Here is a 25668-nt window from a genome sequence, read left to right as displayed (position 1 = left end):
AAGAGAATGGTAATGCCAAGGCAGGCAAGGACAAGGGGAAGAAACAAACACTCGTAACTCGCTGGTGGGTGTGTAAACTGGAACAACCTTTCCAAAGGGCAACTTGGCACAGGGCATTAAAAGCCACTGACCTACAAATCTGGCTTCTAAGTATTTATCTGCAGACTGTTAGCACATTATTTTTAATCTTAAAGAATTGCAAAGACTCTAAGTGTCCAATAGGAGAAGGGACAAATACATCTCTGCAATACTACCCCTTAAACGTAATTACAGAAATCGGTATTTATTATGATAGAGAGATCAGGTGCTATTAATTAAAGGATTTCAGAACAATGTACAGAGTGAATTATAAGTTTCATCTATCTTTACCTTTCTATGTAAAGCATATACAGGAAAAAAAAACAGCTCAAAGGATATAGTGATTATCACTGAGGGATGATATTATGACTGACTTTTTTACTTTATATTTTCTGATTTTTCTACAATACCCAGAGACAATGGGTGTTGCCAAAACAACAACAGAAAACCCCACATATTCAAACAAGTTTAAACTACTGACAATTTTTTTCTCAAAAATGTTTTTTTTTGTTGATTTCTGATTTTCAGAAGACAAGTAGTATGCAAAAGAACTATGAAAAGCAAAAAGGACTATACAAATCCAAGAGGGCGATCAATTATCCAGCATATTTTTTTTCTGATGTGTAAATCCTTGTAGAAAGTACCAGAAAATAAAACAAAAATTGGAATGCCTCTCTATTCTCAGAAAAGATTTAATATGTCATAAAAGATAGAATGACATTTAATCCAAGACCGGAATTATGGGGATTCACGTAAAGTGCACAGAGAATGGAAAGGGACTAATTAATTCCTATCTGGGGATGAGATAAATCTGGGATTGACTTCTTTGAGAAGGTGAGAGTAAGATAATTCTGAAGGATAAATGGATTTCTATAACCACAGACAGGAGAAGCAGAGGCAAAGGGGCAGCATAACCCAAGACTGCAGGGACATGAAAAGGTATGTGTGTGACATGCTCTACAAAGGGAAAGTGTGTCGAGACGGTGGGGACAGAAGAACCTGTGGAAATCTGGAGTGATGATGAGGCTGGACTCTCATGACGGAGCCAGAATAGGGAAGGCTTTCAGTGTCATAGCCAGGTGTCACCTGTATATTGTAGGTTACTAGGAGCCAAGTTCAGTTTTGAAGAAGGGTTAGACATCTGATCCGTAGCTCGCCTGAATGATCAATGGACCCAAACGTTCCAAGAAGAGATGAGATTATTCAGTCATAATAAAGGAATGAAGCACAGATACATGCTATGGCTTAAATGATTCCTGAAAACATTATACTAAATGAACGAAGCCAGTCACAAGAAAGTCCACATACATCTATGATTCCATTCATGAAAGTCCTTATAGGGGACTCAGAGAGACAGAAAGTAGATTAGTAGTTGCCTAGGGCCGGGCTGGAGAGGGGGAAGGTCTTGTCTTGGCTAAAAGGCACAGATGGGGTTTCCTTCTGAGATGATGAAGATGTTCTCAAATTGCGGTGATGGTTGCACATATTGTGAATATACTAAAACCCACTGAGTTGTACACTTGAAATGAGTTGTGTGGCACGTGAATTATATTTTAAGAAAGTTTAAAAAAGAAGAAGAAGAGGAGGAGGAGACCAGCCAGGTGGCTACTGCAATAGACCAAGCAAGACATGGCAGGTCATGAATTCAGACAGTGGCAGTAAGCCACAAGGGAAAGGGCAGAGGACAAATCAGAGACACTGCAAAGAGAGAACGCACCATGTGGACAATGACAAGAGCAAGGGGAAAACAAAAAAAGCTCCAGAGCTTCCAACGTGAATGACTAGGACAGGAGGATGGGAAGAGAAGGCTGTTGGCAGACTATCACAGATGTGCTTTCTGCGCCATGAGTTCAAGGAGCTGAGCCCCTTCAGGAAGTGAGGAAACTCAGAGAGGGGCAGACCTGGAGTGAACAGTACTCATTCTGTTTAGCGCAAACAGCCGACATCAAGGTGGTCCTGATGCCTAGAAATATACTTCAGAGAATTTAGCCAGAGAAAGAAGGGAAGACTGCCGCAAACGAGAAAAACCAGGGCACCTGAGTGGCTCAGTCCGTGAAGCGACCCACTCCTGGTTTCAGCTCAGGCTGTGATCTCAGGGTCATGACACCGAGCCCCGAACCTGGCTCCATGCTCAGCACAGAGTCCCCTTGAGAGTCTTTCTCTCCCTCTCCCTCGGCCCCTCCCCCATTCTAAAATAAATAAATAAATCTTAAAAACCAAACGAAAACACAAGAAAACCAATTTTGTATCTGTACCTACAACAGTCTCAGCGTTTAACAGAATGGAGTCCTGCTCTAGGTCCAGACTCCGTAAAAGGAGCGCCATCACCGCGGCTGTTAAAGGTCACGGTTCCTGCAAAGACCACTCAGCAGCAGAATGGCAGAGGTTGGCACCTCTTACCAGCGCACCTCCCAAGAGTATAGATTGACTCTGTTTGTTTACATCATAGAATGCAAGAACGTGAAGGAGAAACACTTGGCTCATGCAATCAGAGGGTTAAAAAAAGTCATTCAAACAAGCCAGAGTCAACAGAGGCTAAATACATAAATATATTTTTTAAAAGGTACACTTTAGACCAAAAAGATGGGCTAAAAAAACAAACAAACAATAATAATGTGCAGAGCCCAGCAGGGCAGATCACCTTCAAAAAGCCCAAAGGTCAAGAGTTCCCCAAATTTGCATCCTGATGTCTGTCAAGTTGAGCCTCCGGAAAACAAAGGGATTTTGCATGTCATGTCGTAATGCCACAGGGATACCAACTACGGCCACCCAGTAAGGCATAAAAAGTTGAGGTCACTGCAGGGAAGCTATTATGAAACAGCAAGGCTCCCAGTCTCCGGAGAATGGGTCCAAAAAAAGCTCTTAACTGGAAGATAAATCTATTTGCACTACAGCAGAAGAGGTATGCGAGTCCCTCTGTGGAATTTTCCTGTAACAGGCGGTGCTAGTGAGACCCTACGGAGAAGGGCGTCCAGGTCTGGCTCCCCCACTCCTGGGGCCGACCCCCACCCCCACCCCAAGGCCAGGACCGTTTCCTATCACCAGCTGAGTGTGTGCTCCAGAAGGGGACAGAAAGAATCCAGTGGGAACTTGTGGAGCATACAGAAGGGTCCGACACTCCAGAGATCTCCAGCCTGAAGTTCACGGGGGTTTAGAAAGAGAAAAGTATCTGCTGCTCTAATCTCAGCTGTCATCTCAGAGATGAGGACACTGGTGCCTTGCCGAAGGTCACACACTCAGTTGGAGGTAGAACATGTTCCAGGCTCCAGCTAAGTGACCGAGTGACCATACCCATGGGGCGACCGAAGACAGGAGAGTTCCAGCAATGAGACTAAAACCTATCTGGGAGGCTATTAAGCTGAAAGGAGTAAAACTGAGTGATTGTGGCCTAAGACTATCCTTCCTGGCTACTCTAAGGAAGATAAAGATCAGAGTTCTCTGTATCTATCCAGGGCATGAGTAACAACCGCAGATTTTCAGTATGTGGAGAGCAAGGCTATGACCACCCTCTCTTTCAACGTCAAACACAAGACAATGAAAATGTTAATAGCGGCGTAACATCTATAAGGTGGTTACAAACGTGCTGGGCCTCCTCCTCAGTACCTTCCCAGGATTTATCTCTATTAATCCTCCCAATCCCTACAAGAGCCCTCCAAGGCAGGCATGATTAGCCCCATTTTATAGATGAGAAAATCAAGGCTTGGCAGAATACGTAACTCACCTAGCATCCCGCAACTAGAAAGGAGCAGAACCACTCGCACCTGTCCCTTAGGGTCCCCCACATAGCTAAAAGGAGGGAGTCCCCCTCCCTGGTGATGGAGCAGCCATTCGTGTCAGCATCAGAACAAGGAGATGCTGCCTGAGAAGCATGACCTGCCCACTCCGTGGGGAAGGGGCATGGGGCCCGGACTCCGGAGCCCCATCTGTGCTCAGTTCCCAAGATCTGCATTTTCTGGGACCTGTCCTCCCAGCCGTTGAATGTTTTCATAAATCTTACAAAACAAACAAACTGAAGGGCTTTCAAATATTTAGGTATGGTTAAAATGCTTAATTGGATGGTGAACAATGTTTCACTCTCCTTTATTTATTTCTTCATTCTCCTTTAAGCTGTACAGATATATTATATGCTTTCTTTTCGAGGTAGGGTCCATTTCACAATTTTTTTTTACAAGTTTTTTTTGTCTCTTAGTTTGTTTTTTAAATAAGCCCTGACCCAGCCCCAAAGTGAAGCCACCAGATCAGCGATGACCAGGGACAGGGCTCAGCACAGGGGTGAGTGGCAGCAGAACTAGTCTCCCACACATCACCTGACCCAGAGAGCACCACTCCCCGGAAGACTGCCCCACCTCCATGCCAAACCCTTTCTGAATGGCTAAGTTTACAGCTCCAAACTCCCACCAAATAAACACCCCTTTCCTCATGCAGTCAAAGACTCCGGTAGTGTCGAGGTTAAGGGCACAGGCTTTAGAGGCAGACATTTCAATTTCACCCCAGTTCTGCCATTAACCATGAGGTCTTGAGCCTGTTACCTAAACCTCTTTGAGACTCAGTTTCCTTATCTGTAAGATGGGATAAATGCGACCTTTCCCGTTTCATGAGATAAGGAAGGCAGGCTCCCTGGCTCACAGAAACACGGTTATAATTTGTAACCCTATTCTTGTGTGCTTCCAAAAGCCAGGCACTTGTGCTCCAGTTCCCCCCCCCCTTCCCCACCCAAACATCTTGCCCACCAAGCTGGGAAACACATCTCCCTCTCTGGACATTCTGAGCCCAAGGGCTTCACACAGCTGAGTCCAGCAACCCCACTCACCCTGCCTTACCCGTGAGGCTGTCTGTATGTGAAACCTCTTACACCACGTGAACTCTGTACATGCACACCCCTCTGTTCTGACCAGAACACGCAGCTCTCTCTCCTCCCATCAGTGCCTCGCTCTGGTTTCTGTGGTCTAGCTCTTGCTTCTTCCCTGCCTAGACCCCTCTAAACTCTCTTGAAATCTCAGTGGCTTCCATCCTCAAGGATCGAGTCACGTCCCACCTCCTCCCTTCAAGCCCTTTTCCATTTATGTTGCTCTCGTCCTCTCTGTTCTTGCCCACCTTTGTAGATATAATTTGTATTCATTAAATGCCTCCATAAATTACCTTGACCAATCCTCTAACTTTTCATGGGTATTTGTCTTCTCTCTTCTCATGGGCAAAGACCTGTCTTCCAATTGCTTTACACCTGCAGTGATTAAGAGTGTGAACTCTGGAGTCAGACTGCCAGCTTGAACACTTTGGGGCTGTGTGACCTGAGGCTGATTACTTAACCTCTCTGTGCTTCAGTTTACTACTTGGGAAAATCCACACCATAATAATATAGCTCAAAAGACTGCTAGGAGTTAATCTACAGAAAACATTTAAGATATATGTGATATAGTAAACTGTCATGTTAAGTTTTAGCTACCACTACTGATGTCCTTATCATCAGGATCGCTATTACAGTGCTTAGAAGGAGACAAAGCATGGAGCAAAAACATCAATTTGTTGCATTCAAGAGGCATCTTTATCTGTCTAAGTAAACTTTGTCTAGGGCTAGATAATAAATAATAAATATTTTATCTTTGTGGGTCACAGGTCTCTGTCACAACTGCTCAGCTCTGACCCTGGATCACGAAAGCAGTCACAGACAACGGCATCCACAAATGAGTGTGACCGTGTACCAATGAAACTTTACTTACGGACACTGACACCTTAATTTTGTACAATGTTCACATGTCATGAAATATGACCCTTCTTTTTTTGCAGCCACTTAAAAATGTAAAAACCAAAAACCACAAAACATACATAGCTTGCAAGCTGTACTAAAGCAGGCAGGGAGCTGAGCTTGAGTCCTCCCCCCGCCATCCCGCCCCCAACCCTGGCTGTTGCTTGCTGACCCCTGGCCTAAGGTTGCACAACGTCTTCCATGACAGTTCAAATCCAGACCTTTATTCCACAGGCAGTAAGAAAATTGCCATTGGGTTTTAAGAAGGGGAGTGGGCCCAGGGCCCCACTTCCAGAAAAGCAGCTGTAGTCCCCATAACTGGTGCTGAACGAGACTCCTGGTTCTCCACTCCTCTGCCCTTCAGAAGCCTCCTGGTTCCCAGACTCCCTGTGGTCAGGGAGGGCCATGTGATAGTGCTGAAGGGTAATGACAGCGTGCCTGCTTCCAAGGAGAAGCCCTGAGGGGCCAGGCTCTCCTGACTTCTATGGTGACTATGGAGGAGGGGCCAGGAGATTCTTACAACCTGGATCACGGAGCCACCTGCCATGCCCCGTGCCTCACAGAGGATCACCTCCCTGGAAGTCTTGGTGGGGGGGTGGGGCGGGAGGTGGCCATGCCCAAGAGCTAAGTTACTGTGAGTTGAGCGACTGAGTCTGCGCGCAGGGGGTGGGGGGGCGGGTGACAGCAACTGCTATCATAGCATAACCAAGCCTATCCAGTTTAATTCAACATCTTTATGCAAACATAAACCAAAGAAGGACGTTAAAGGTAAGTACACATAAAAACATCTAGCAATATCTAGTTAACCTATCCTTTCGCCTTAACTCCTTTAAGAAACATATGTCCAGACTTCTGGACAAGGGATTAGAAGCATTCCTCTCCACGTTTTCTCATGAGAAACCCTAAATCATCTCTTCAAGCAATAAAATTCAATGGCAGTAAGTCTCATAACGGCCAGGAGGAAGGGTTTCTAGCCAGAACAGAGACCCTCAGGCGCAGGGGTACCCCTTATGCGTTGGGGACCCATTCAAAGACCCCCAGTGGCCGCCCACAACCACAGGTACTACCAAACCCTATACATATACACACTATCCCTTCTCCTGTACATACACACCTATGATAAAGTTTAATTAATAAATTAGGCACATAAGAGTTTCACAACGATAAGAGAACACTCACACTGTCATAAAAGCTACGTGACTGTGGTCTCTCTCTCAGTCACAATAGCTCATTTCACTGTACTCGCCCTTCTTTTTTTTTTTTTAAAGATTTATTTATTTATTTATTTGACAGAGAAAGAGAGGGAGAGAGAGAGAGAAAGAGATCACAAGTAGGCAGAGGGCAGGGGTGGGGGGAAGCAGGCTCCCCACGGAGCAAAGAGCCCAGTGCGGAGCTCAATTCCAGGACCCTGAGATCATGACCTGAGCCGAAGGCAGAGGCTTAACCCACTGAACCACCCAGGAGCCCCTGTACTCACCCTTCTTTTGGTGAGGTGAGATGATAAAATGTCTATGTGGTGAGATGAAATGAAGTGAATGCTGAAGGCGGGATGGCGTAGCGCTGGGCTACTACGGACCCTCTGAGGAGCTAGCAGGAGGGGCACCCGCCTCCACACCACAGTTGGCCATGGGTAGCTGAAACCTCAGAAGGCAAACCCACAGAGAAGCAGGGGGGAGTACGGGACAGGGATAGGGAAGGATGGGGCGGCGGGGCGGTGGACTGCCATACCCGTAATCTGATTTGTTCTGACACAGTCTCTGCCAACCATCTCACATTCTAATACAGTAAATTTCTTTCTTCTTAAAATAATAACGATGGTGACCAGAACCACAAAAAATCATGGTGACAGCTGCTTATCTCAAGCCGGGGCAGCTCCCAAAGTACAGACCTGGATATGAGGTAGGACTTCTTTTTTTTGGGGGGGGGTAATCTGTAAAGTCAGAAGATCCAGTCACTGCCCAGAGCCATCCTGACCACTCATGGGATTTCAATGCTTAGGTGACCAGCACTCAGTGCCCTGGATTTAACAGACCATGGGGAAACTCCCAATTCCCATCCCACCGAATCATAAAGTTAATCTTGTACTGTTAGCCGGAGAGGGTGTCTGCTGGGGGATGTCTGTGAATGAGTATTTAATATTTTCTTTTTTTTTAAATATTTTATTTATTTATTTGACAGAGAGAGAGATCACAAGTAGGCAGAGAGGAAGGCAGAGAGAAAGGGGGAAGAAGACTCCCTACTGAGCAGAGAGCCCGATGCGGGGCTCCATCTCAGGACCCTGGGATCATGACCCGAGCCGAAGGCAGAGCCTTAACCCACTGAGCGCCCCGAGTATTTAATATTTTCAAGTGAAGTTTCAGTGTTTCCTGCTGGCTAAAGAAGCATAACAAGCCCCCACATACAAGCCACCGCTCTCTGCGGGCGACAGCCTTTCTCTAAACCATTCGTGGAAAGAAAGCAGAGAGCCCAGTTCATCTGCCCAGTGCTGTCATTTAATCCCACTTTCAAAACAGCTACTCCTCAAGGCAAACAGAAGTCCCCTACCAAGGCCACCAGCAGGTAAGGAAGTGGTGACAAGGTTCAGATTCCCAAGGTGGCCCTCCAGAATCTGGAGCTACTGAGGGACCTCAACCCTCACTGCAGCTCACCTCCTGGTAAACTACTGAGTCACTGGGAAGCCTGGCTCTCAAGGAGGCCATGTCTTCCTCTGCCTCTAGAGAAAATTTCTCACGAAAGAACCTCCCAACATAGATGATCTGACCTGATCTTGACGCTCCAGAGGTAGAAATTCCGAACTTTTTCCTTATGTCTAATTTAAATTCTCGCTTGGAACCTCACCCATTTCTTCTTTCATGAAAGTGTTTCATGCATTAACAGATCTGAAGGGGTGGGGGAGAAAAGCACAGGAGATGACAGACTTCTGGTAGCTGAGGAAACATGGCTGACCACAAGCCTCCAGGAGCCAGGGAGGAATGCAAAAATGAATTTCTGTCCCAGCTACCGGTGAGGACATAAGCGAGCAGGTTCCTTTACACAGCACTCATAGTCTTAAATAAACAGTGTGAAAGTAGCATGAATCCTCACTCACCCACTCAAACACAAAGAGAAGCTCAAAATTCCTCTCCTCTGGGGACCACAGCCTGGCCACAGAAATGCCTCCCCCTTCTATGTGTCAAGAACCCAGGCCTCTTTACTGTTTTCCCGGAACTGGATTCCTGCAGCACACTGACTTCCCTGAAGGTCTGCCCGAGCCTCCAGCACCCACCAACCCCAACAGATGTGAAGCCCAGGAGCACAAGGACAGAGAATCAAGACAGATGTCACTACACTCTGCCAAATCCTGTGGGGGCCAAAATAATCTGTCCATGGCGCAGCCCCACGAAACTGGAGATCTTGGCATTCGAGGTTCTGAAGCCCTAGGAATTCGGGGTATCTTTGCATCACACACCTGCCCCAAAATAAAGAAATAAATGATAACCATGGAGACGCTAAGAAGGACTGAGTTGTTCTTTGACTTTTTTTTTTATTCTTTATTTTTTAAAGATTTTATTTATTTGTTGGAGAGAGCGAGAGTGAGAGAGAAGCAGCACAAGCAGGGGGAGCATCAGGCAGAGGGACAAGCGGGCTCCCCGCTGAGCAGAGAGCCAGATGCAGGACTCGGTCCCAGGACTGAGCCGAAGGCAGACACTTAACCGACAGAGCCACCCAGGCGTCCCTGAATTGTTCTTTTAAAACATCTTATGGCCTCCAAATTGCATGTGTTCCAGAGTCACGATGACTCTTTGGCAGTCCTATGTGTTTCCATGGACCGCCTCCTCTCTCTCTCTCTCTCTCTCTCTCTCTCTCCTCTGCCCTTACCTTGTGCACCAAATTCCTGGGAGACAGAACCACAGGATCATCTTTTGAGAAGGGAGGCTGAACAGTGGGAAGATTTCCCCCTCGCCATCCCACCACTTGTCAATCACAGACGCGTACCTTGATCCGCATCATCCAAAAGCATCCCCTGTGATAACCCCCAACACCCTGAGGGGGGTTTAGCGCTATACAAAGGATGGGCTCTACTTACCTAACGCTGGCCAGCCTTCACGCCCCCACTCAAGTCCCAATGATTCCAGGAAGTGTCTTTGCTACCCCAGATGCAACGAATTCCAGCCTCCTCTGAATTTCTAGAGAACGTGCTGCTAATTACATGAATCTGTCCCTTAGCATTTACTGACTGGCTTTGGCAGGGGAAGGGAGTGTGTGTGTGTGTGTGTGTGTGAGTGTAAAGGGGTTGGGTCTCATTTTCTCAGTGAAGCTACCAATCCCCTAGAAGTCAGAGGCAGTACCCTTTACATTTTTTTAACCCCACGATGCCTAAGCACAGGACTGTGAAAATAACCATGACTTTGTCCACATGCGCAGATCGAAAGGATGGAGGCAGAGCAGACGTGTGGACCTTGCCCCTGTCCTCTGGGAAGGCAGGTCTAATGCAGACACCCCTGTTGTCGCGAACTGAAGTAGGAGTCAAGTAAGAAGAGCGCAGCCTACTGCCTTCTTCACTAACTGGCTGCAGGAATTTAGCCAAAACCTTTTAGCACTCTGTACCTCAGTTTCCCCCGCTCTCAAATGCAGATGCCATCTGCTTCATGGGCTTGTAGTAAGGATCGACTAAGATGCTACCCTTCCTTACACTTTTAAAAGTCTAACGAACAAAATAAATACAAGGCAAAGAGACCGCAAGGCAGGGGCGCGGAGGGGTGAGAAAAGCCAGTCTACGATGTCGTTACCTGCTGAGAAAAGTGCACCACAGAAGAGCAACCAAGCACAGGTGAATCCCAAGGGAAAATGACCCACAAATCCAACGCCTGCCTGTACACCGGCCCCGCGTCTCAGACGGCTCACGGCTTGCTCTGTAAAATGAGGGCCTGAAGCACAACGCCGTGAGCTCTACGGGACTCAACACCTATAAAGTGCCTCGTGTGGTCCTTGACGTGTCGTGAGCACTCAGTGAATGTCAGCTGCCGTTACTACTGTGATTATCAGCGTTATCATCGTGTGTGTGTGTGTGTGTGTGTGTGTGTGTGTGTGTGTGTGTGTGTGTATAGCCCAAGGTAGGGCTTGAGACCTGAGCCGAGATCAAGAGTCAGGCACCTAACCAACTGAGCCACCCAAGCGCCTCAGCATCATCACCATCATTTTTTACACCACCAACACATAGCTGGTGTTCCAGAAATGTTTCTAGAAATGACGCAAACACTAGGAAGTTAGTTAATTCCATCCTCTTCCATATGCAGATAACGTCCCCCAGAACAAGGTAGCCAAGCTGTTTGGTCACCTTTTCCTACCAGGTCTCCCTGTGGACAGAGGAGGAGAGCTCCCGGTTATGGGGTATCACCAAAGGGAGCTGCACGCAAGCCCAAACACTCACAACACACACGCGAGCCTGGCCCCTGGGCCAACACGGACCAGTATATTTACACCTAAGGAAATAGTGACTCACAGGGCCTAACACTGTCCAGGCATCAATGGCCAAACCTCCCCATCCTTGTAGTATTTTATTTGGCTGGAAGGGACAAGGTTATCCCAGTTCCAGTTCCCAGCATCACCCTGGTCTGCTGAAACGTATCAAGGGTTACTCGAGGCAGATTTTTAAAGACCCTGATCTCTGCATGTCCCTGAGGGACCAACCCAGGCTGAGCAGAGAAGCATTCTGTACCAAAGTGATGTCTCCTCAGCAGAGACGGCCAAGCACTCCTCAGTCCCAACTCGGCCATGCAGACAGCAGGGGCAGGGAAGGACGTGGAGTGGTTTCTGATGGTGAGCCCAGTGTCCCCACTCACCCAGCAGGACCCAGGCCTTTCCCGGAGGCCTCACCCAAGTTACAGGCCCAGCTTGGCTCTGCTGAGGAATAAAGCGGCGCCTCTAAATGGTGCTGACTGGGCCTAGAATTCTCAGTGACTACAGATTCTGCCGATCCCTTCCAACCAACCCTGAAGGAATAAGGAACCTGGCCCCAAGAAAGCCGTGAGGCCACTCTCCCTCATTTCCTCCACCTCGGAGGGGGGTTTCCAGCACAAGAGTTAAACTAAGAGGGAGTGACAGCATATCCTGAAGAGAAGATACAGGCTGGGGTGCGGCGGGGGCGGTCCCTGATGGTGACCATTCCTCAGGACCTCAGATTTTAAGAGTTACACTCACAAGAACGAGCTCCTTGCTTAACCTTCTTGCCTAAAGGAGGAGGACCAGACTAGACTAATTCTGTCAGACCTTAACCTAGGGTCACAGCAGGGGTTTTGGAAAGCCTGATATAACCCAGAGCCGGGTTAGGACCCCATGTACTAAACTGCCCGATTCCTACCCTGACTCTGAAAATCAACCTCCCAACCCAGAGAGATCACCTCCCACGGTCCCACCGCAGATGGACTGCGGGTGGACGGCTCCCAGCGGCAAGGAAGACAGGGCGCATCCCTGCAGGGAACTCTCCCAAACTCTCCTCCTCTGGGCCTCCACTGTCCTCAAGGAGAGAAAGCGCCTGCCCACCCCCCACCCCCAGCCCGGAGGGCCTTCCTCCTCTGAGCTGCACGCGTCACCCTGCAGGGAGTACCATGACAAAGTTTTCCAGGCAAAAGCTCCAGTTTCTCAAGCAGATAAAAAGCCGATTCACCCACCCACCCGATTCAAAGGAGAAAAGGGAGAGGTGAGGGTTTTATTTTTAAAATGGGAGGTAAAAATACTCTGACTATGTCTGCGGCCACCAGACAGCAACCCCACACACGTCAGGCATGAAGAGGCTTTAATATGCCAACATCAGGCCCCGGAAGAGGCACTGACAGAGCCCCAAGGAGTGTGTATGTGTGTGTGTGTGTGCGCGCGCACCCCGTGGTGGGCAGGTGGTGGTGGGCACGGTGGTGGGGGGCCACCCCTTCTCCTTCGGATGCCAGGCATGCCAGAGGTGGGAACCTGGCCCTCATGACAGTCTCCTCAGAGACAAGCCTCCAGGCAATCAGAGCCTGCCTCCCAGAATGAGGGTACCCTAAGGAGCAGGGTGAGCACAGCCCCTGGTGATGTCTGTTGGGCTGGGAGGGGTACCACCGCACCCACCTCCAGCCTGAGACGACCCCCCCGCCCCTCATGCAAGGGTCCCTTCTCTACCAAGTTCCTTCTGTACAAGGTCCCCCAAAGTTGGAGACTCTTTGCAGCTGTACTTTCTCTCCACGGCCCCCACCCCCCAACTTCCACCAGACCCCTCCCCCAAGAAGATGCTGGCAGAAAACACTGCAGCAGCGCAGAAGCAAGGATAAGCCAGAGAGGGTGACCCAACTTTGCAGAGTGTGTGCCCGCCCCCACCCCGGGCCCCTCGAGGGCTGTCTGTGTGATGGAGCCCTCCTAAGGATGCAGAGGTGCTGGCGGGGGTGGGGCAGACATGGACAAGGACCTGGTTGAAGAACGAGGACGATGACGAAGAGGAAGGTGCCGTATCCCTCCTCTACTTACCAGGAGAGCTTGAATCCTTTCATTAGTACAGGCACGAGAATCCACTGACCGTGTCCTTAGCATCCCCGTGACAGCTCCGGAGGTCCCAGGACATATTTGAAAAGATGACGAAGTCCCCAAAGAACAGAATCCCATGAAATGTGACTTGAACACAGAGAGAGAAAGAAGACAGGGAAAGAGGGAGAGCAAGTGCCAGCCAGAAGGACCCCTGCGCGCTGGGCTCGGAGGCCAAGGGCAGCTTCTGCAAATCCAGCCCCAGGCTGGAGCCGCCTGCCCGTGCTGTGGCTGCCGCTGCCAGCTCCTGATGGGGACGGGCCACGCTGGCCAGGCTGCAAAACAAGCCCGGAGGGGCTGTCAACAGGCAGGCCGGCTGGCCACCCACCCACCCTCGCCTCCCGCCGGCTCAGGGCAGCCTCGGGGCAAGGACCCGAGGGGAGCCCGGCAGGAGAGCGAGAAGCAAGCGGAACCTTCACCTCTCTTCCCGCAGGCGGCGGCTCCCGCAGCTCCATATAATCTCCTCATCAATGCAGTACCCAAGCAAAGCACTGCCAGCCACTTCCGCCCATTTAAAGACACAGCACATGTTTTGTCCCGGCATGGGACAGAAAGTCAGGGAGAGGGTGGGTGAGTGAGGGAGCAACGTGAGTCCCGTGACTCCCGGGAAGGAAGAGGAGAGGGGCAGGAACAGCAGAAGGCGGGCACTTGCCCAGCTAAAATGCACACCCGGTTGGGGGGCAGGTGGGGAGGAGAGCTGACCCCAGGCCCTCAGCTAACCTCAGGAACCCAAAGCCCTGCAGACCTGAAGGCTGGGGAGAGGGTTAGTGCCTGGGTGTCCAAAGGCGAGCTGCTCAAGGCCACCTTAAGTGGAATCCTCTCACCCTCTGCCTGGCAAGGCGGGGCAAGCTCCGGGGTGAGATCCTGAGAGCCGTGAGCGCTCACAGCACACACAACACACAGTTCCTTCCCCTGCTGGGGAAAGTGCTTCACCACCACTTCTGGGGCGTGGTGAGGCAGCAGCTTTGCCCTGTCACCTGGGGCCCCAGCATCCTTTGAAGGTGGCTGCAAGGCCCAGTGTTGAATCTAGGCAATGTTTTATCACCAATACGGGGCTCTAAGAAGACTCAGAACCGGCAGAGCATCAAAGGGAGGAGGCACGGAGAGGAGACAGTCAACCCCAACCAGAACATAGAATTCACTTAAAATCCTCCAGTCTGGGCCCACTGTGTTCCAGCCCCAGCAACCTCCCTGGCTGTGTGATTTTTTTTTTCTTTTTGTCCTCCCCTAGATTACAGACTATCTGGGTCAATAATGCGGATGGGTGAGAACAAACAAAGAGGAGATTAATTATGAAATAGCAACCTTCAACTGAACCATATTAAGCCTTTTCCCCGAAACCTGCCTCGAAGCAGTCATCTGCAGACATCCGTACGTGCTGTACGTACACCATCTACACCCGGCCCTCCACGGTGATGGTCAAGAAAAACTGGAATGGAAGAGCCCCACCGGTGATACTCACTGTACCTGCAATTACGCGTTTATTACCTGCCTTCCTTTTTTTAGACGGCACACTCCCTGGAGGTAGGCACTGTGCATCGTGCTCAGGTCCACTGACTTAGGAGGGACTGTATGCTGTAGGCACTATTCCCAAGTGGTTAACTGAAGTGGCCTTATTCGAACCAAACTAAAATACTGCAGCCTCCTTCCAGTGTCCAGATGGTCCAGCAAAAGCACTCCTTATGGGGTCCAAAGCTTTTAGACATGTCCTCCCAAAGCAGTTTGGGGCTATGGACTTTCCCTCCTCCATCCACAGCCCCTAGGCTAGACAACACCGAAATGCTTTCGAGACTTCTGAACACATCTTTAGTTATATACCGGCACCAAAAGACATTGCAGGGAAGCTGAAGTTCTCCTTTACAACCCAGATAATTCATTCAAAGGGCCTCCCGAGACCAGTGACACCAGCTCCCGGACAAATGTCACTTAGAGTACTCTAGGTAGATGAGACTGTTCTCATACTGCCCCACGGACTGCTCTGATCACAGATAGCACATAAAACCTGCATCAAAATTTCCAATATTCCATGCGAAGCAAATCACTATTTTAAATTCTTTTGGCTTTAACTCTTTACCTATTTTTTTTTTTAGCTCCTTGCAACTATTAATAAGAATGCATTGGAAGCATATTGTGTCAGGCGTCATGCTAAGCCTTTAGTTGCATTATCTCATTTAACTCCCATATCCATATTACGAAGTGGTGATGATCATCATTTTTCAGGCAGTGCTGTTGAAAGCAAGTATAGCACCTAAGATCTGCCTAACACTAAACGGCCCACAAGCTGCAAGCTTGAAACTTGAACTCAGGCATGTTCAACCTCAAAACCCAGTCTCTTAATCATGATCTACGCTTATTTAAAAAAAAAAAAAATCTATCAGACAAGTTGATGGATAAGGGCTCACACGCTCCCAAGGCAAAAAGAACCCAGGGAACAGGTGAAAAAGGATGATGAGTCAAGTTAGCTCCTTCTTTCCACTACTAGTGCTGATGAGTTAGCTTGCTTACGTATCAGTGTATGAATGTGATATGAGTAACGAGACAAGGAGAGCCTTGTGGGTTGGGAGGCAATCACCTGCCTCAAATTCCCCTTGTCTGTTTCCGGTTTCTGAAACCAGAGCGTTTCAGAGAGCTCTAGAGCCTGGCTCCATTGTCATGGTCCATAAGAAAATCTTTAAAAATGATAGAAATAGGGTTTTAAAGAGCCATGGGATTGCTATCTTTCCTTGAAATAAAGAATAAAACCAAGCAAGATGAAAGACATTCTTCACTCAGTGTATTTCCCTCCTTGATCTTCTCACAGAGGGCAGACCGTTTTGTACGGTTTGGAAAGGTTCCTGACCGGCAAGCTGTCAGCACTGACATAATTCTAGATTACTCTGGGGGGGCGAATGCGTGGACTAATGGTCAGGAAGCTGCTTTCGATTCTCCTGCTTCTGCCTGACTCTGCAATCTGGCTGCTCCTTGATGTCTGTATTTCAGGAAGGGCAAGAATTTATTCTTAAGATTTTATTTATTCATTTATTTGAAAGAGAGAGAGAGAGAGAGAGAGAGAGCGAGCGAGACCGAGCTTGTGGGGAGAGGAGTAGAAGAAGAGGGACAAGTAGACTCTGCACTGGGCACAGAGCCTGACACAGGGCTCGACCTCACCATCCCAAGATCACAACCTGAGCTGAAACCAAAAGTCAGATGCTCAACTGACTGAGCCACCCAGGCCCTCCATGGAAGGGAAAGAATTTTTTTAAGAAAAAACGAAAGTCCAAAGACTTCTATTTCTGGCAATATAGCAGACTAGATATGCTGATGGACCTTCCTGCTAAAAACAACTAAAAATGCTGGATAAAATAAAACATCTAGAAAGGAAGAAAAAAAAAGGAAATTCTTTTAAAATGCTTGATGAGCTATCAAAACAGTGAGACATACTTAGAGGCCACAAATTTAGTGAGGGCAGAAACCCAGAAAATTAAAGAAAGCCTTATGGGTATGTTTTCTAGAGAAGGCACTTGTAGAACCTTCGAAATGGGGACTTGGGGTTTTCTGGACCTCACAGAACATGGTGGACAGAGACAACACCAGAGGCCCACAGATGTGAGAAGGGAAAAGAGATCACCTCATCAAGTAGGCCCTGCCGGCTTACCCTCATCCTAAGAATTAGCTTAAAAGAAACTCCCACATGCTGCTGAGCAACTAAAGGACAGCCCTGTCTTTGACCTTGGCAGAGACTGAAGGAGGAAAAACCATCTCCCCTCATAAGTCATAATTACCAACTGATCCTCACACAGACGGTGGCCTGAGGGTTTCCTCAACAACTCACACACACACACAAAAACAACGTCCAGAATGGAGAAGGCTGAGGAAACTCAACCACAGTAAACCTGTGAACACCTGGTCATCAAAACTGATCATAAAGAGGGAGAAAAAAAGGGGCACATGGGTGGCTCAGTGGGTTAAACCTCTGCCTTCGGCTCAGGTCATGATCTCAGGATCCTGGGATCGAACCCGAGCCCCACATGGGGCTCTCTGCTCAGCAGGGAGCCTGCTCCACTCCCGCTTTGCCTGCCTCTCTGCCTACTTGTGATCTCTCTCTGTCAAATAAATAAATAAAATCTAAAAATTAAAAAAATTAAGAGGGAGAAAAGACAAGGCTTCTCTGGGAGAAGCTTTTTGCAGCAAATATAATCAAAAAAGGAACTGTTCACAGAATTTATTTAAAAAAAAACACACTTGGGTGCCTGGGTGGCTCAGAGGGTTAAAGCCTCTGCCTTCAGCTCAGGTCATGATCCCAGAGTCCTGGGATCGAGCCCCGCATCTGGCTCTTTCCTTGGTGGGGAGCCTGCTTCCTCCTCTCTCTCTCTGCCTGCCTCTCTGCCTACTTGTGATCTCTCTCTGTCAAATGAATAAATAAAATCTTTAAAAAAAATAAAAATAAAAACACACTCTACAAATCAATAAGAAAAAGAAAAACAATTAGAAAAATAGACAAGGGATTTGAATAAGCACTTTCAGGAGAGGAAATGATCAATAAATATATAAAAAGGTGCTCCACCTCATTAGTGCTCAGGAAAATGCAAGTCTAAAATGCCAATGAGATGTCCTTTCATACCCATCTGATTGGCTGAAGTTAAAAAGTCTGGTCATAAAAATGACAGAAAGGAGCTTGTAGACATGTATCATGGTTTAACTACCGAAGCAAACCATCTGGTATTACGTGGGCAAGTTGAAGGAACGCAACTAACAGCTAGCGGTTCCATTTCAGCCACCATAGAAGCTTCCAACAAGAGAGGTGCAGGGGAAACGTCAGACGGCACGCTATGTAGCAATACGGTCTGCAGAAACAAACCCCCACGCCGGGAGACGGAGGTCTACCAACAGCAGAAAGGACAAATAACTGGGATTTTCTTACAGTGCCCATCGCATATAACTTCCAGAAAATTTATAAATCACCGTCCCAAGCTACGGTGGGAATCTCGGAAACGATGCTGAAGAGAGGAAGGCCAATCTGGGAAGAATGCAGAGTGTGATCCCATGCACATGCAGCTAGAGAACAAAGAGGGAACAAGACAGCTCAAATTCATATACAGATAAGGGGCTCGGCCTCATCAGCACTCAGAGTATGCAGGCATTCTGGATCTGTACAGCTAGAGAGCCTGTGTCCATTAAAATAAAAAAAAAAAAATCAAGCACAGGACAGGCAAGAAGTATACTGTGCTTACTGCTTTTTCTTTTTGTATGCTTTATACATACTTAATGCTTTTTTTTTTTTTTTAAGATTTTATTTATTTATTTGAAAGAAAGAGAGTGCAAGCACATGCGCACAAGCTGGGAGGAGGGACAGAGGGAGAAGGAGAAGCAGAGTCCCTGCTGAGCCCCGGGGAGCCTGATGCAAGGCTTAATCCCAGGACCCTGGAACCATGACCAGAGCCGAAGGCAGACACTTTAACCCACTGAGCCACCCAGGCGCCCTCATATTTAATGCTTTATAAATAATCTTTATAATTATTCAGTATTTAGCAAAAACAATTTAAAAACAAAGTAACTAGAAAATACCTGACACCAGTCTTCTCCTTTGGGTCTTTGTGAACAGAATGGACAAGGCAGCAGGACGGTGGTGGGGAGGGGCTGACAGTGACAATTTGTGTTACCTGCATTTTCAAAGACCTAAGTTCAAAAACTGAGCCTTCCCAGGCTCATGGATATTCCCAAATTTGTTGTGTTTATAGGTCTGGTTAACTTAAGGTTGAGGTGTATCCTCCTAACCTCTCACTATAATACAGTGGTTTCTTCCAAACTTTACTGGGTTTAGAACGCAAGTTGGAAGAAGTTCCTTTTTGTTTTTTTTAAAGATTTTATTTTTTTATTTGGCAGAGAGAGATCACAAGTAGGCAGAGAGGCAGGCGGGGGGGGGGGAAGCAGGCTCCCTGCCGAGCAGAGAGCCCAGTGTGGTCCCAGGACCCTGGGATCATGACCGGAGCCGAAAGCAGAGGCTTTAACCCACTGAGCCACCCAGGCTCTCCAGAAGTTCCTTTTTGATTTTAGGGGCTCTGACTTTCTCTTGGCCTCCTACAAGCCTGAAGGTCTCACTACCCCAGTACTGTTCCTTTCCCAGGCCAACAAAATCAGGATTGGTGCTTCTTGCCTCATCTCTAAGTAAGGACTGGTTGGTGGGAGGTCTCTGAACCAGGGCATAGAGCTACGCAGACACCCAAGGCCTCAGCCACAGGAAACCTGGCAGCTGTGAGCCCAGAACTCACCAGAGTTCGGCCCCCTGCCTCCCACCCATCAGAGGGTCTTTCCACCACCGGAAGCTCACACCTCTTCGTAACCTTGGGAAGTTACTGGGAGCCTATCTGGAGCAGAAAATAGACCGTGGACATGATCCTCGAGGCTCCCCCTCTACGTCGGGCTTCTGGACCCTGCGCGCGCCTCCGGAGGAGAGAGGAGCCGCAGGACCAGGGCAGAGCTGCGGGCCTCCAGGAGCTGGCAGAACTGGGGCAAAGCAGTGCTGCAGTCACACGTTGGGGAATCAAAGCTCCGAGCTCAGGCAGGGGAGTCGTCAGGCGCTGGGAGTGTTATATTTAAGGAGCATTTTGGAGGTCAGGAAGCTGGTGAGAGGAGCAGCGGGGGAGGAGCAGCCTCGGAAACACTCCATTTCAACAAGCCTCCTCGTCCTCCAGCCAGAATCCTCTTCCAAATCCCAAACCGCAGTCAATAGAGCCTGTGTGAGGGGAGGACGGCAGATGGCCAGAGCAGCACCCGCTTAGGTGCTCCCCACTTCCCTGTCCCCTCCTCCCCCCATCCCCCAGTCTCCTCTCCCCACCCTCTGCCACTATTAGTCACTGGCTCTGGGGTGACAGTGTGGGCTGCAGGCATTGGCCTCGCCTTCTGGTCTGTTCATCTGTGTCAGCTCCCAGCTGGGAGCCTCCCCAGCCTGCCCCTCCCCTCCGGTGCTGGGACCCGTGTGCACACCCCTGCCCTCCAGCCCCACCAGTCCACTGTAGGGAGGACAGGGGCAGGGAGAGGAGAGGAGGGGTGGCACGGGCCACAGAGCAGCAGAGGTCCCGAGGTTTGTGTGGAAAGCCAGCAGGGCTCGGTTCATTTCGAGTCGGCTTCCTTCTGCCTCTGGGACCCCAAGGAATCACTTACAAAAAGTAAAGATAAAAAATGGAGAAACGTACCACTCCCCGCCACCCCGGCCCCATCCTTCTCTGCCCCTCCTTCACAATCTGCTAATCCAGAATGTTCCTTCAGGCCTCCAACAGGGTGGGCAAGGGCAAAGCCAGGCTCCAGCCAGCTTCATCCCACCCCCAGCTGCTTCACCACCCCAGCTGACTGGAGAGGAAGACAGGATGGAAGCAGGGGGGCCACTGTAGAGCGTCAAGTAGTCTCCCCTACATTATGTCCTGTGAGTCTCACAATGCCCAGGGAGGTATTACTAAGCCACATTTCAGGAAGGAAGAGACTGAGGCTCCGGGGTGGGGGGTGGGGGGTGTCCAGTTCTCTTCCTACCGCTGGTTGCTGTCCCTAGCCCCAAGGTAAGGGGGTACTGTGGTTGGTGAAAAGAGGAAAAGCGGAAAGGTGAGGCCCGTGCTGAGTCCCACGTACCCCCTCCTCTCACGCTAGCCTCAGAGCCTCTCCTCAGACAGGCCAGGACGAAATCTCCTCTCTTGCTGGCCTCACCTAGCATGACCTCTGTCAAGGCAGCTCTGGACATCCCTTCTCCCTGGAAACTTCCCGGCCTCCTCGGCTCTACTCTGTCTGGTTATGGAAATCCCAAAGAGGACCCCCTCTCTCTCTAGCCTACATCCCTCTCCCCTTCATCTCCCCAGATCTCTCACAGCTGCCTGGAAACCTGCCTGCCCGCCTGAGTGCTGGCTCATTTGTCCGTCTCCTTCATTAGCGTGTTCCAGATCACAGCTCTTTCTGCTGCTGGACAGAAGGGTGACCTGCAGGTGGTACAGCCCTCCTGTCAGGAAAGAGACACACACCTTAGAGAAACCCCATTAGCCAGGCGAGGGGACCTCACCTGATTTCACTCATCCTAATTACAAGCATAACAAAAGAAAACATCTCTCCTGCCAGATGGGAGAAACAAGGCAGATTTCTAATTACCCACCCTGATCCTCCCGGTTTATCCTCAGGAGAAATTCAGGGTGACTGATGGTATCGGGGACCCAGAAGGGAGCTTATAAACTCAGGTTCTCTTGAGGGAGGGAGCGACCATCCGCCCACGGCCAGCTGCTCCTGCTCTCCTCCCACCAAATGGAAACTTCTCCCTTCTCATCTAAGTCACAAGTGAGGAGGACCCCTTCAAAAACTGATGAACGGAGCTAGCGTCCACTCATCTTAACAGTGAAGGACTCCTGGCCAAGGACACAAGAATTTACTGTTGGCCGAGAGCTGGCTGGGTGAGAGGACAAGCCTAGAAAAATCACATTCGTAACTGATTCGAGCCTGACACCTGTCCCGGAGGTGTGTGTGCTATGGTTTCACACGGGGATTCTGGAATTAGACCTGAGTTCAGATCCCTGCGTAATAGCTATGGGACCCTGAGCAAGTCAACCACATTTCTCGACGCCTCTGCTCCATCTATGCAAAGGTGATGGCAACAACCCATACGGTGGCTAGGTTGTCAATGACCTAACCCGTGACCTACTATCAGGTGCCCAGCACACTTTAACCACGATTACGATGATTCCCCACAAACTATGACTACCTATGGCAAGAACCAGACCCCGTTCTCCATACCTCATCTACTTTCTCTTCTTTACCTAAACAAAAGCTCTGATTTTTCCCTATTCTGCGCAGGATGTTTTTATATTTTTGTTTTGCGTATTTCTGCAACATCTGCCAACCATTTATTTATTCGACAATTACTCTACTTACTAAGTGCCTACTACGTTCAGCACTCAGGCAAATCGGCATGGTATTTCAACAATAAATCCAAGATCCTCCTTGTTCTCCAGAAGCTTATCATCTAATAAGGAAATTAAGACATGGGCATGAAGTAGTTACATTAAGTAGTTTTAACATAAAGTTTAAAGTAGTAAGTCATGTAAGAGAAGCAGATACTCAGGACACAGTACTTCTGTTTCCCTGAGTGAACATAGGTCTGTAATCATTATGCCAATTTTTCAATCAATTAACAAGTAACGGCGGACATACTCAGCTAACCAATACGGAGTCTGTCTGTGACAATTATTTCCTGATTAGTCTGGTCTTAACACAAAAAGAGTCGGCCAGAGAAAGGATCCAATATTTGTCATCATCCTTTATGGAGGCAAGAACTTCTTATTAGCGTGACAGGTGTCCAGAAATAGTGCCTTCGGAACATACTGCTGTTCTCACTGCCAGTAAACACAGGTTTATTTGGACAGAGCAGACTGTGTCTAATGGGCTGGAATTTGAAGTTTCATTTCCTACCATTAGGACATTTTCTCATGAGAGCCTTAAGGCTGGGGGGGGCGGGCGGAAATGTTCAAAGATGTTTCAGGCCCCTATAGCTACTATTTTCTCTAAACATCACGATCGACTGAGAATGGCATCCTCATGAGCTCAGGTTCCACGTACCTTATGATCACAGCCACTCAGTAAGTACACCTGCGTCCTTCCGTAAATATATTTTTAGTTTTCGATAACATGCCCCTTTAAATTTGTGTTAAAATATTCTTTAAAAATGTTCTTTAAATATAAACAGTGGTTGTGGGCATTTTAGATGGTAGTTTTGTTGCCTTCTATAAGTAAAACAACTGTGTGGCAATTCTGTGTCAGTCCACCAGCTTCTTTCAACTTCTCTGCTACGTCCCCAAATTCAGACTTCCCTATGAGGAAGGGCTCCCGGGTTCTGGGAGCTCACATTCCGCTGTGAGGAGGGGCTCTGCCTCTTAACTGCTGGGAAGAGGGATCTGAAAGCCTTCTCCAGTCAACTCCCTTGTCTTTAAGCAGTCATCTGGGTCACAGAGGTTCCTAACCCAGGGGATTTTATTGACATGTAATTGGCATATAACATTATATTAGTTTCAGGTGCAAAACACAATGAATCATTATTCGTGTACGTTGTGAAATGATTGCAACAAGCCTGGTTAACATCCGTCACCACACATAGTTGTACTTAGTTGTCTTTTTTCTCATGATGACCAAATATACTCTTGAATGCTTTGACAATGCCTTGGAGTATGGCTGAGCCTCTCAAATCCACGCAGACAGCTCCTGCCCCTCCCCTAACCTCAGATACAAATTCTCAGTTGTTCCTGAACACCTTTCCCTGGATGTCCCACGGGCACCTCAAAGCCTGCCAGAATAAACAAAGCTTCTCACTGACCTTTGGCACCTCCTTCTGACTCCGACCTACCAAGTCACCCGGTCAGACACCTGGCACTCACCCCATGCTCCTCTTCCACCTCCCACTGAACCAGGTACAAAGGCATGTCAATTCTAGCTCCCGGAGGGACTCGAGTTTATGTCTTGCTTTCACTTTTATACCTGCTTTTCCATTTTCATTATTAGGTCTGCAGGGGTACCTTCTCTCGAATTTGTGTGTTCACTAACCAAATCTTTATTGAGTGTCTATTATATACCAAGTAATATGCTAGATGCTGGAGGGTGAGGGGGGGTGCTTGTGGGTTAAAAAGCGGAAACACACTTAGCACTCTGCCCTTAAAAAGCTTAGAGTCTAGGGGCGCCTGGGTGGCTCAGTGGGTTAAGGCCTCTGCCTTCAGCTCATGTCATGGTCTCAGGGTCCTGGGATCGAGCCCCACATCGGGCTCTCTACTCAGCCAGGAGTCTGCTTCCCCTTCTCACTCTTTGCCTGCCTCTCTGCCTGCTTGTGATCTCTGTCTGTCAGATAAATAAATAAAATCTTAAAAAAAAAAATTTTTTAAAAAGCTTATAGTCGAGTTAGGGAAGATAGATTTATGTTAAAAGCAAAAACAAACAACAACAACAAAAATGTCTTGGAGATGGCACCAAATAAGGAAATGATCAATTATCTGTCTACCCCGTAGCCAGAGAGTATACTTTCAAAAGCAAATCCAGGGGCGCCTGGGTGGCTCAGTGGGTTGAAGCCTCTGCCTTCGGCTCAGGTCATGATCCCGGGGTCCTGGGATCGAGCCCCGCATCTGGCTCTCTGCTCCGCAGGGAGCCTGCTTCCTCCTCTCTCTCTCTGCCTACCTGCGATCTCTGTCAAATAAATAAATAAAATCTTAAAAAAAAAAAGAAAGAAAAGAAAATCCAATGATATCCTAAAATTTCTCGATTGTTCCCAATATCAACATAATCTCAGGACTGTGTAAGGCTGTTGTGGGTTGTCGATTCCTGCATCTCATTTCATCCTCTGTTCCTAAGGCCTGATCATGCCGAAGTGCTTACAGTGACCTGGGCTTTGCCACATTCATGCTGTCTCCTCCCCTCGCCTCGCTCCTATTCGGGGAACAGCCACAGCGTGCCAGGCGTGATCTCATTTAATCCTCACTACAGCCCTGCAGGGTCCATACTACCGCCCTCACTTACAAATAAGGATGCAGAGATGAGAGACGGAGAAAATCCACTCAAGGTCACAGAAGCAGAGGGCAGCGGTGTCAGCACTGGAAGGCACATGGGTCTGACGCGGGTTCATAACATCCCCTCCCTTCTCCTGTCCACCTGAGAAGCCCCCACCGATGCCTCAGAGCAAATGTGGCTTCCTTTAGAAAGCCCTCCTGCCCACCCAGGGAGCATCAAAGAGTTCTTCAGCGCTTCCCTGCTGACCTCAACTTCTGTTACAACCCCGATTACCTTGTACCATCATAATGTGTTTACTCATCTGTCTCCCCCAACAACCCGTGAACAAGCGCTCACCGTGTTCGCACATACACCATCGAACGGAAACCTCCACCCTGAGCCTTCTGCTGACATATTCCCTGGCATTTCACACTCGTCGAGTGTGTGGACTGAAGAATGACCACCAACTATTCTTGGGGCTGAAACAGAAACTCTCAGGGCACAATTTACCATCCAAATATCTTAACCCCGTCATGTCAGGACATCAGACGACCCCATTCTGAAACCACAACCTTAAAAAAAAACAGCGGCGGAGGGTGGGAAGGTGGTACCGTGGCAATGCAGTAACAGAGCCTCAAAATCTAGACTCTGGGAGATGAAGTCATGCCCCCAACAGCCCTCCTCCAGGAGCCCAGTGCAGTCTGAACAGGTAGTGTTGTCATCAGGAGTGACCGTGCTTCCAAACCGAAAGCTATTTCATCCTGAGGTACCTGAACCCAACATATGCGGGTCTAAGAGAAACCCTGAGAACAGAACCTCAGAACTAAAAGGGAAAAGGATAAGGT

At 48.6% G+C, this 25668-nt stretch overlaps 1 protein-coding gene across 11 annotated transcripts in view; it reads right to left on the bottom strand.

The window, feature by feature from the left end:
- Nucleotides 1-25668, bottom strand: part of GRAMD1B (GRAM domain containing 1B) — a 242103-nt gene that overhangs the window by 81744 nt on the left and 134691 nt on the right. Inside the window, exon 1 of one of the 11 annotated variants that reach the window (XM_032868781.1) lies at nt 13298-13799. The exons of the other annotated variants lie outside the window; for them this stretch is intronic. Within the exon in view, the coding sequence (XP_032724672.1) occupies nt 13298-13320 (23 nt within the window). The 5' untranslated portion in view covers nt 13321-13799. Of the gene's footprint in view, nt 1-13297; nt 13800-25668 lie in introns of those variants that run through there. 11 annotated transcript variants of the gene reach the window in all.

This window comes from Lontra canadensis, unplaced genomic scaffold, assembly GCF_010015895.1.
Source record: "Lontra canadensis isolate GAN:19392208 unplaced genomic scaffold, GSC_riverotter_1.0 scaffold36, whole genome shotgun sequence".
Lineage (NCBI taxonomy): Eukaryota > Metazoa > Chordata > Mammalia > Carnivora > Mustelidae > Lontra > Lontra canadensis.
The sequence above is the reverse complement of the archived record's forward strand: the minus strand, read 5'-3'. Positions and strand labels throughout refer to the sequence as shown.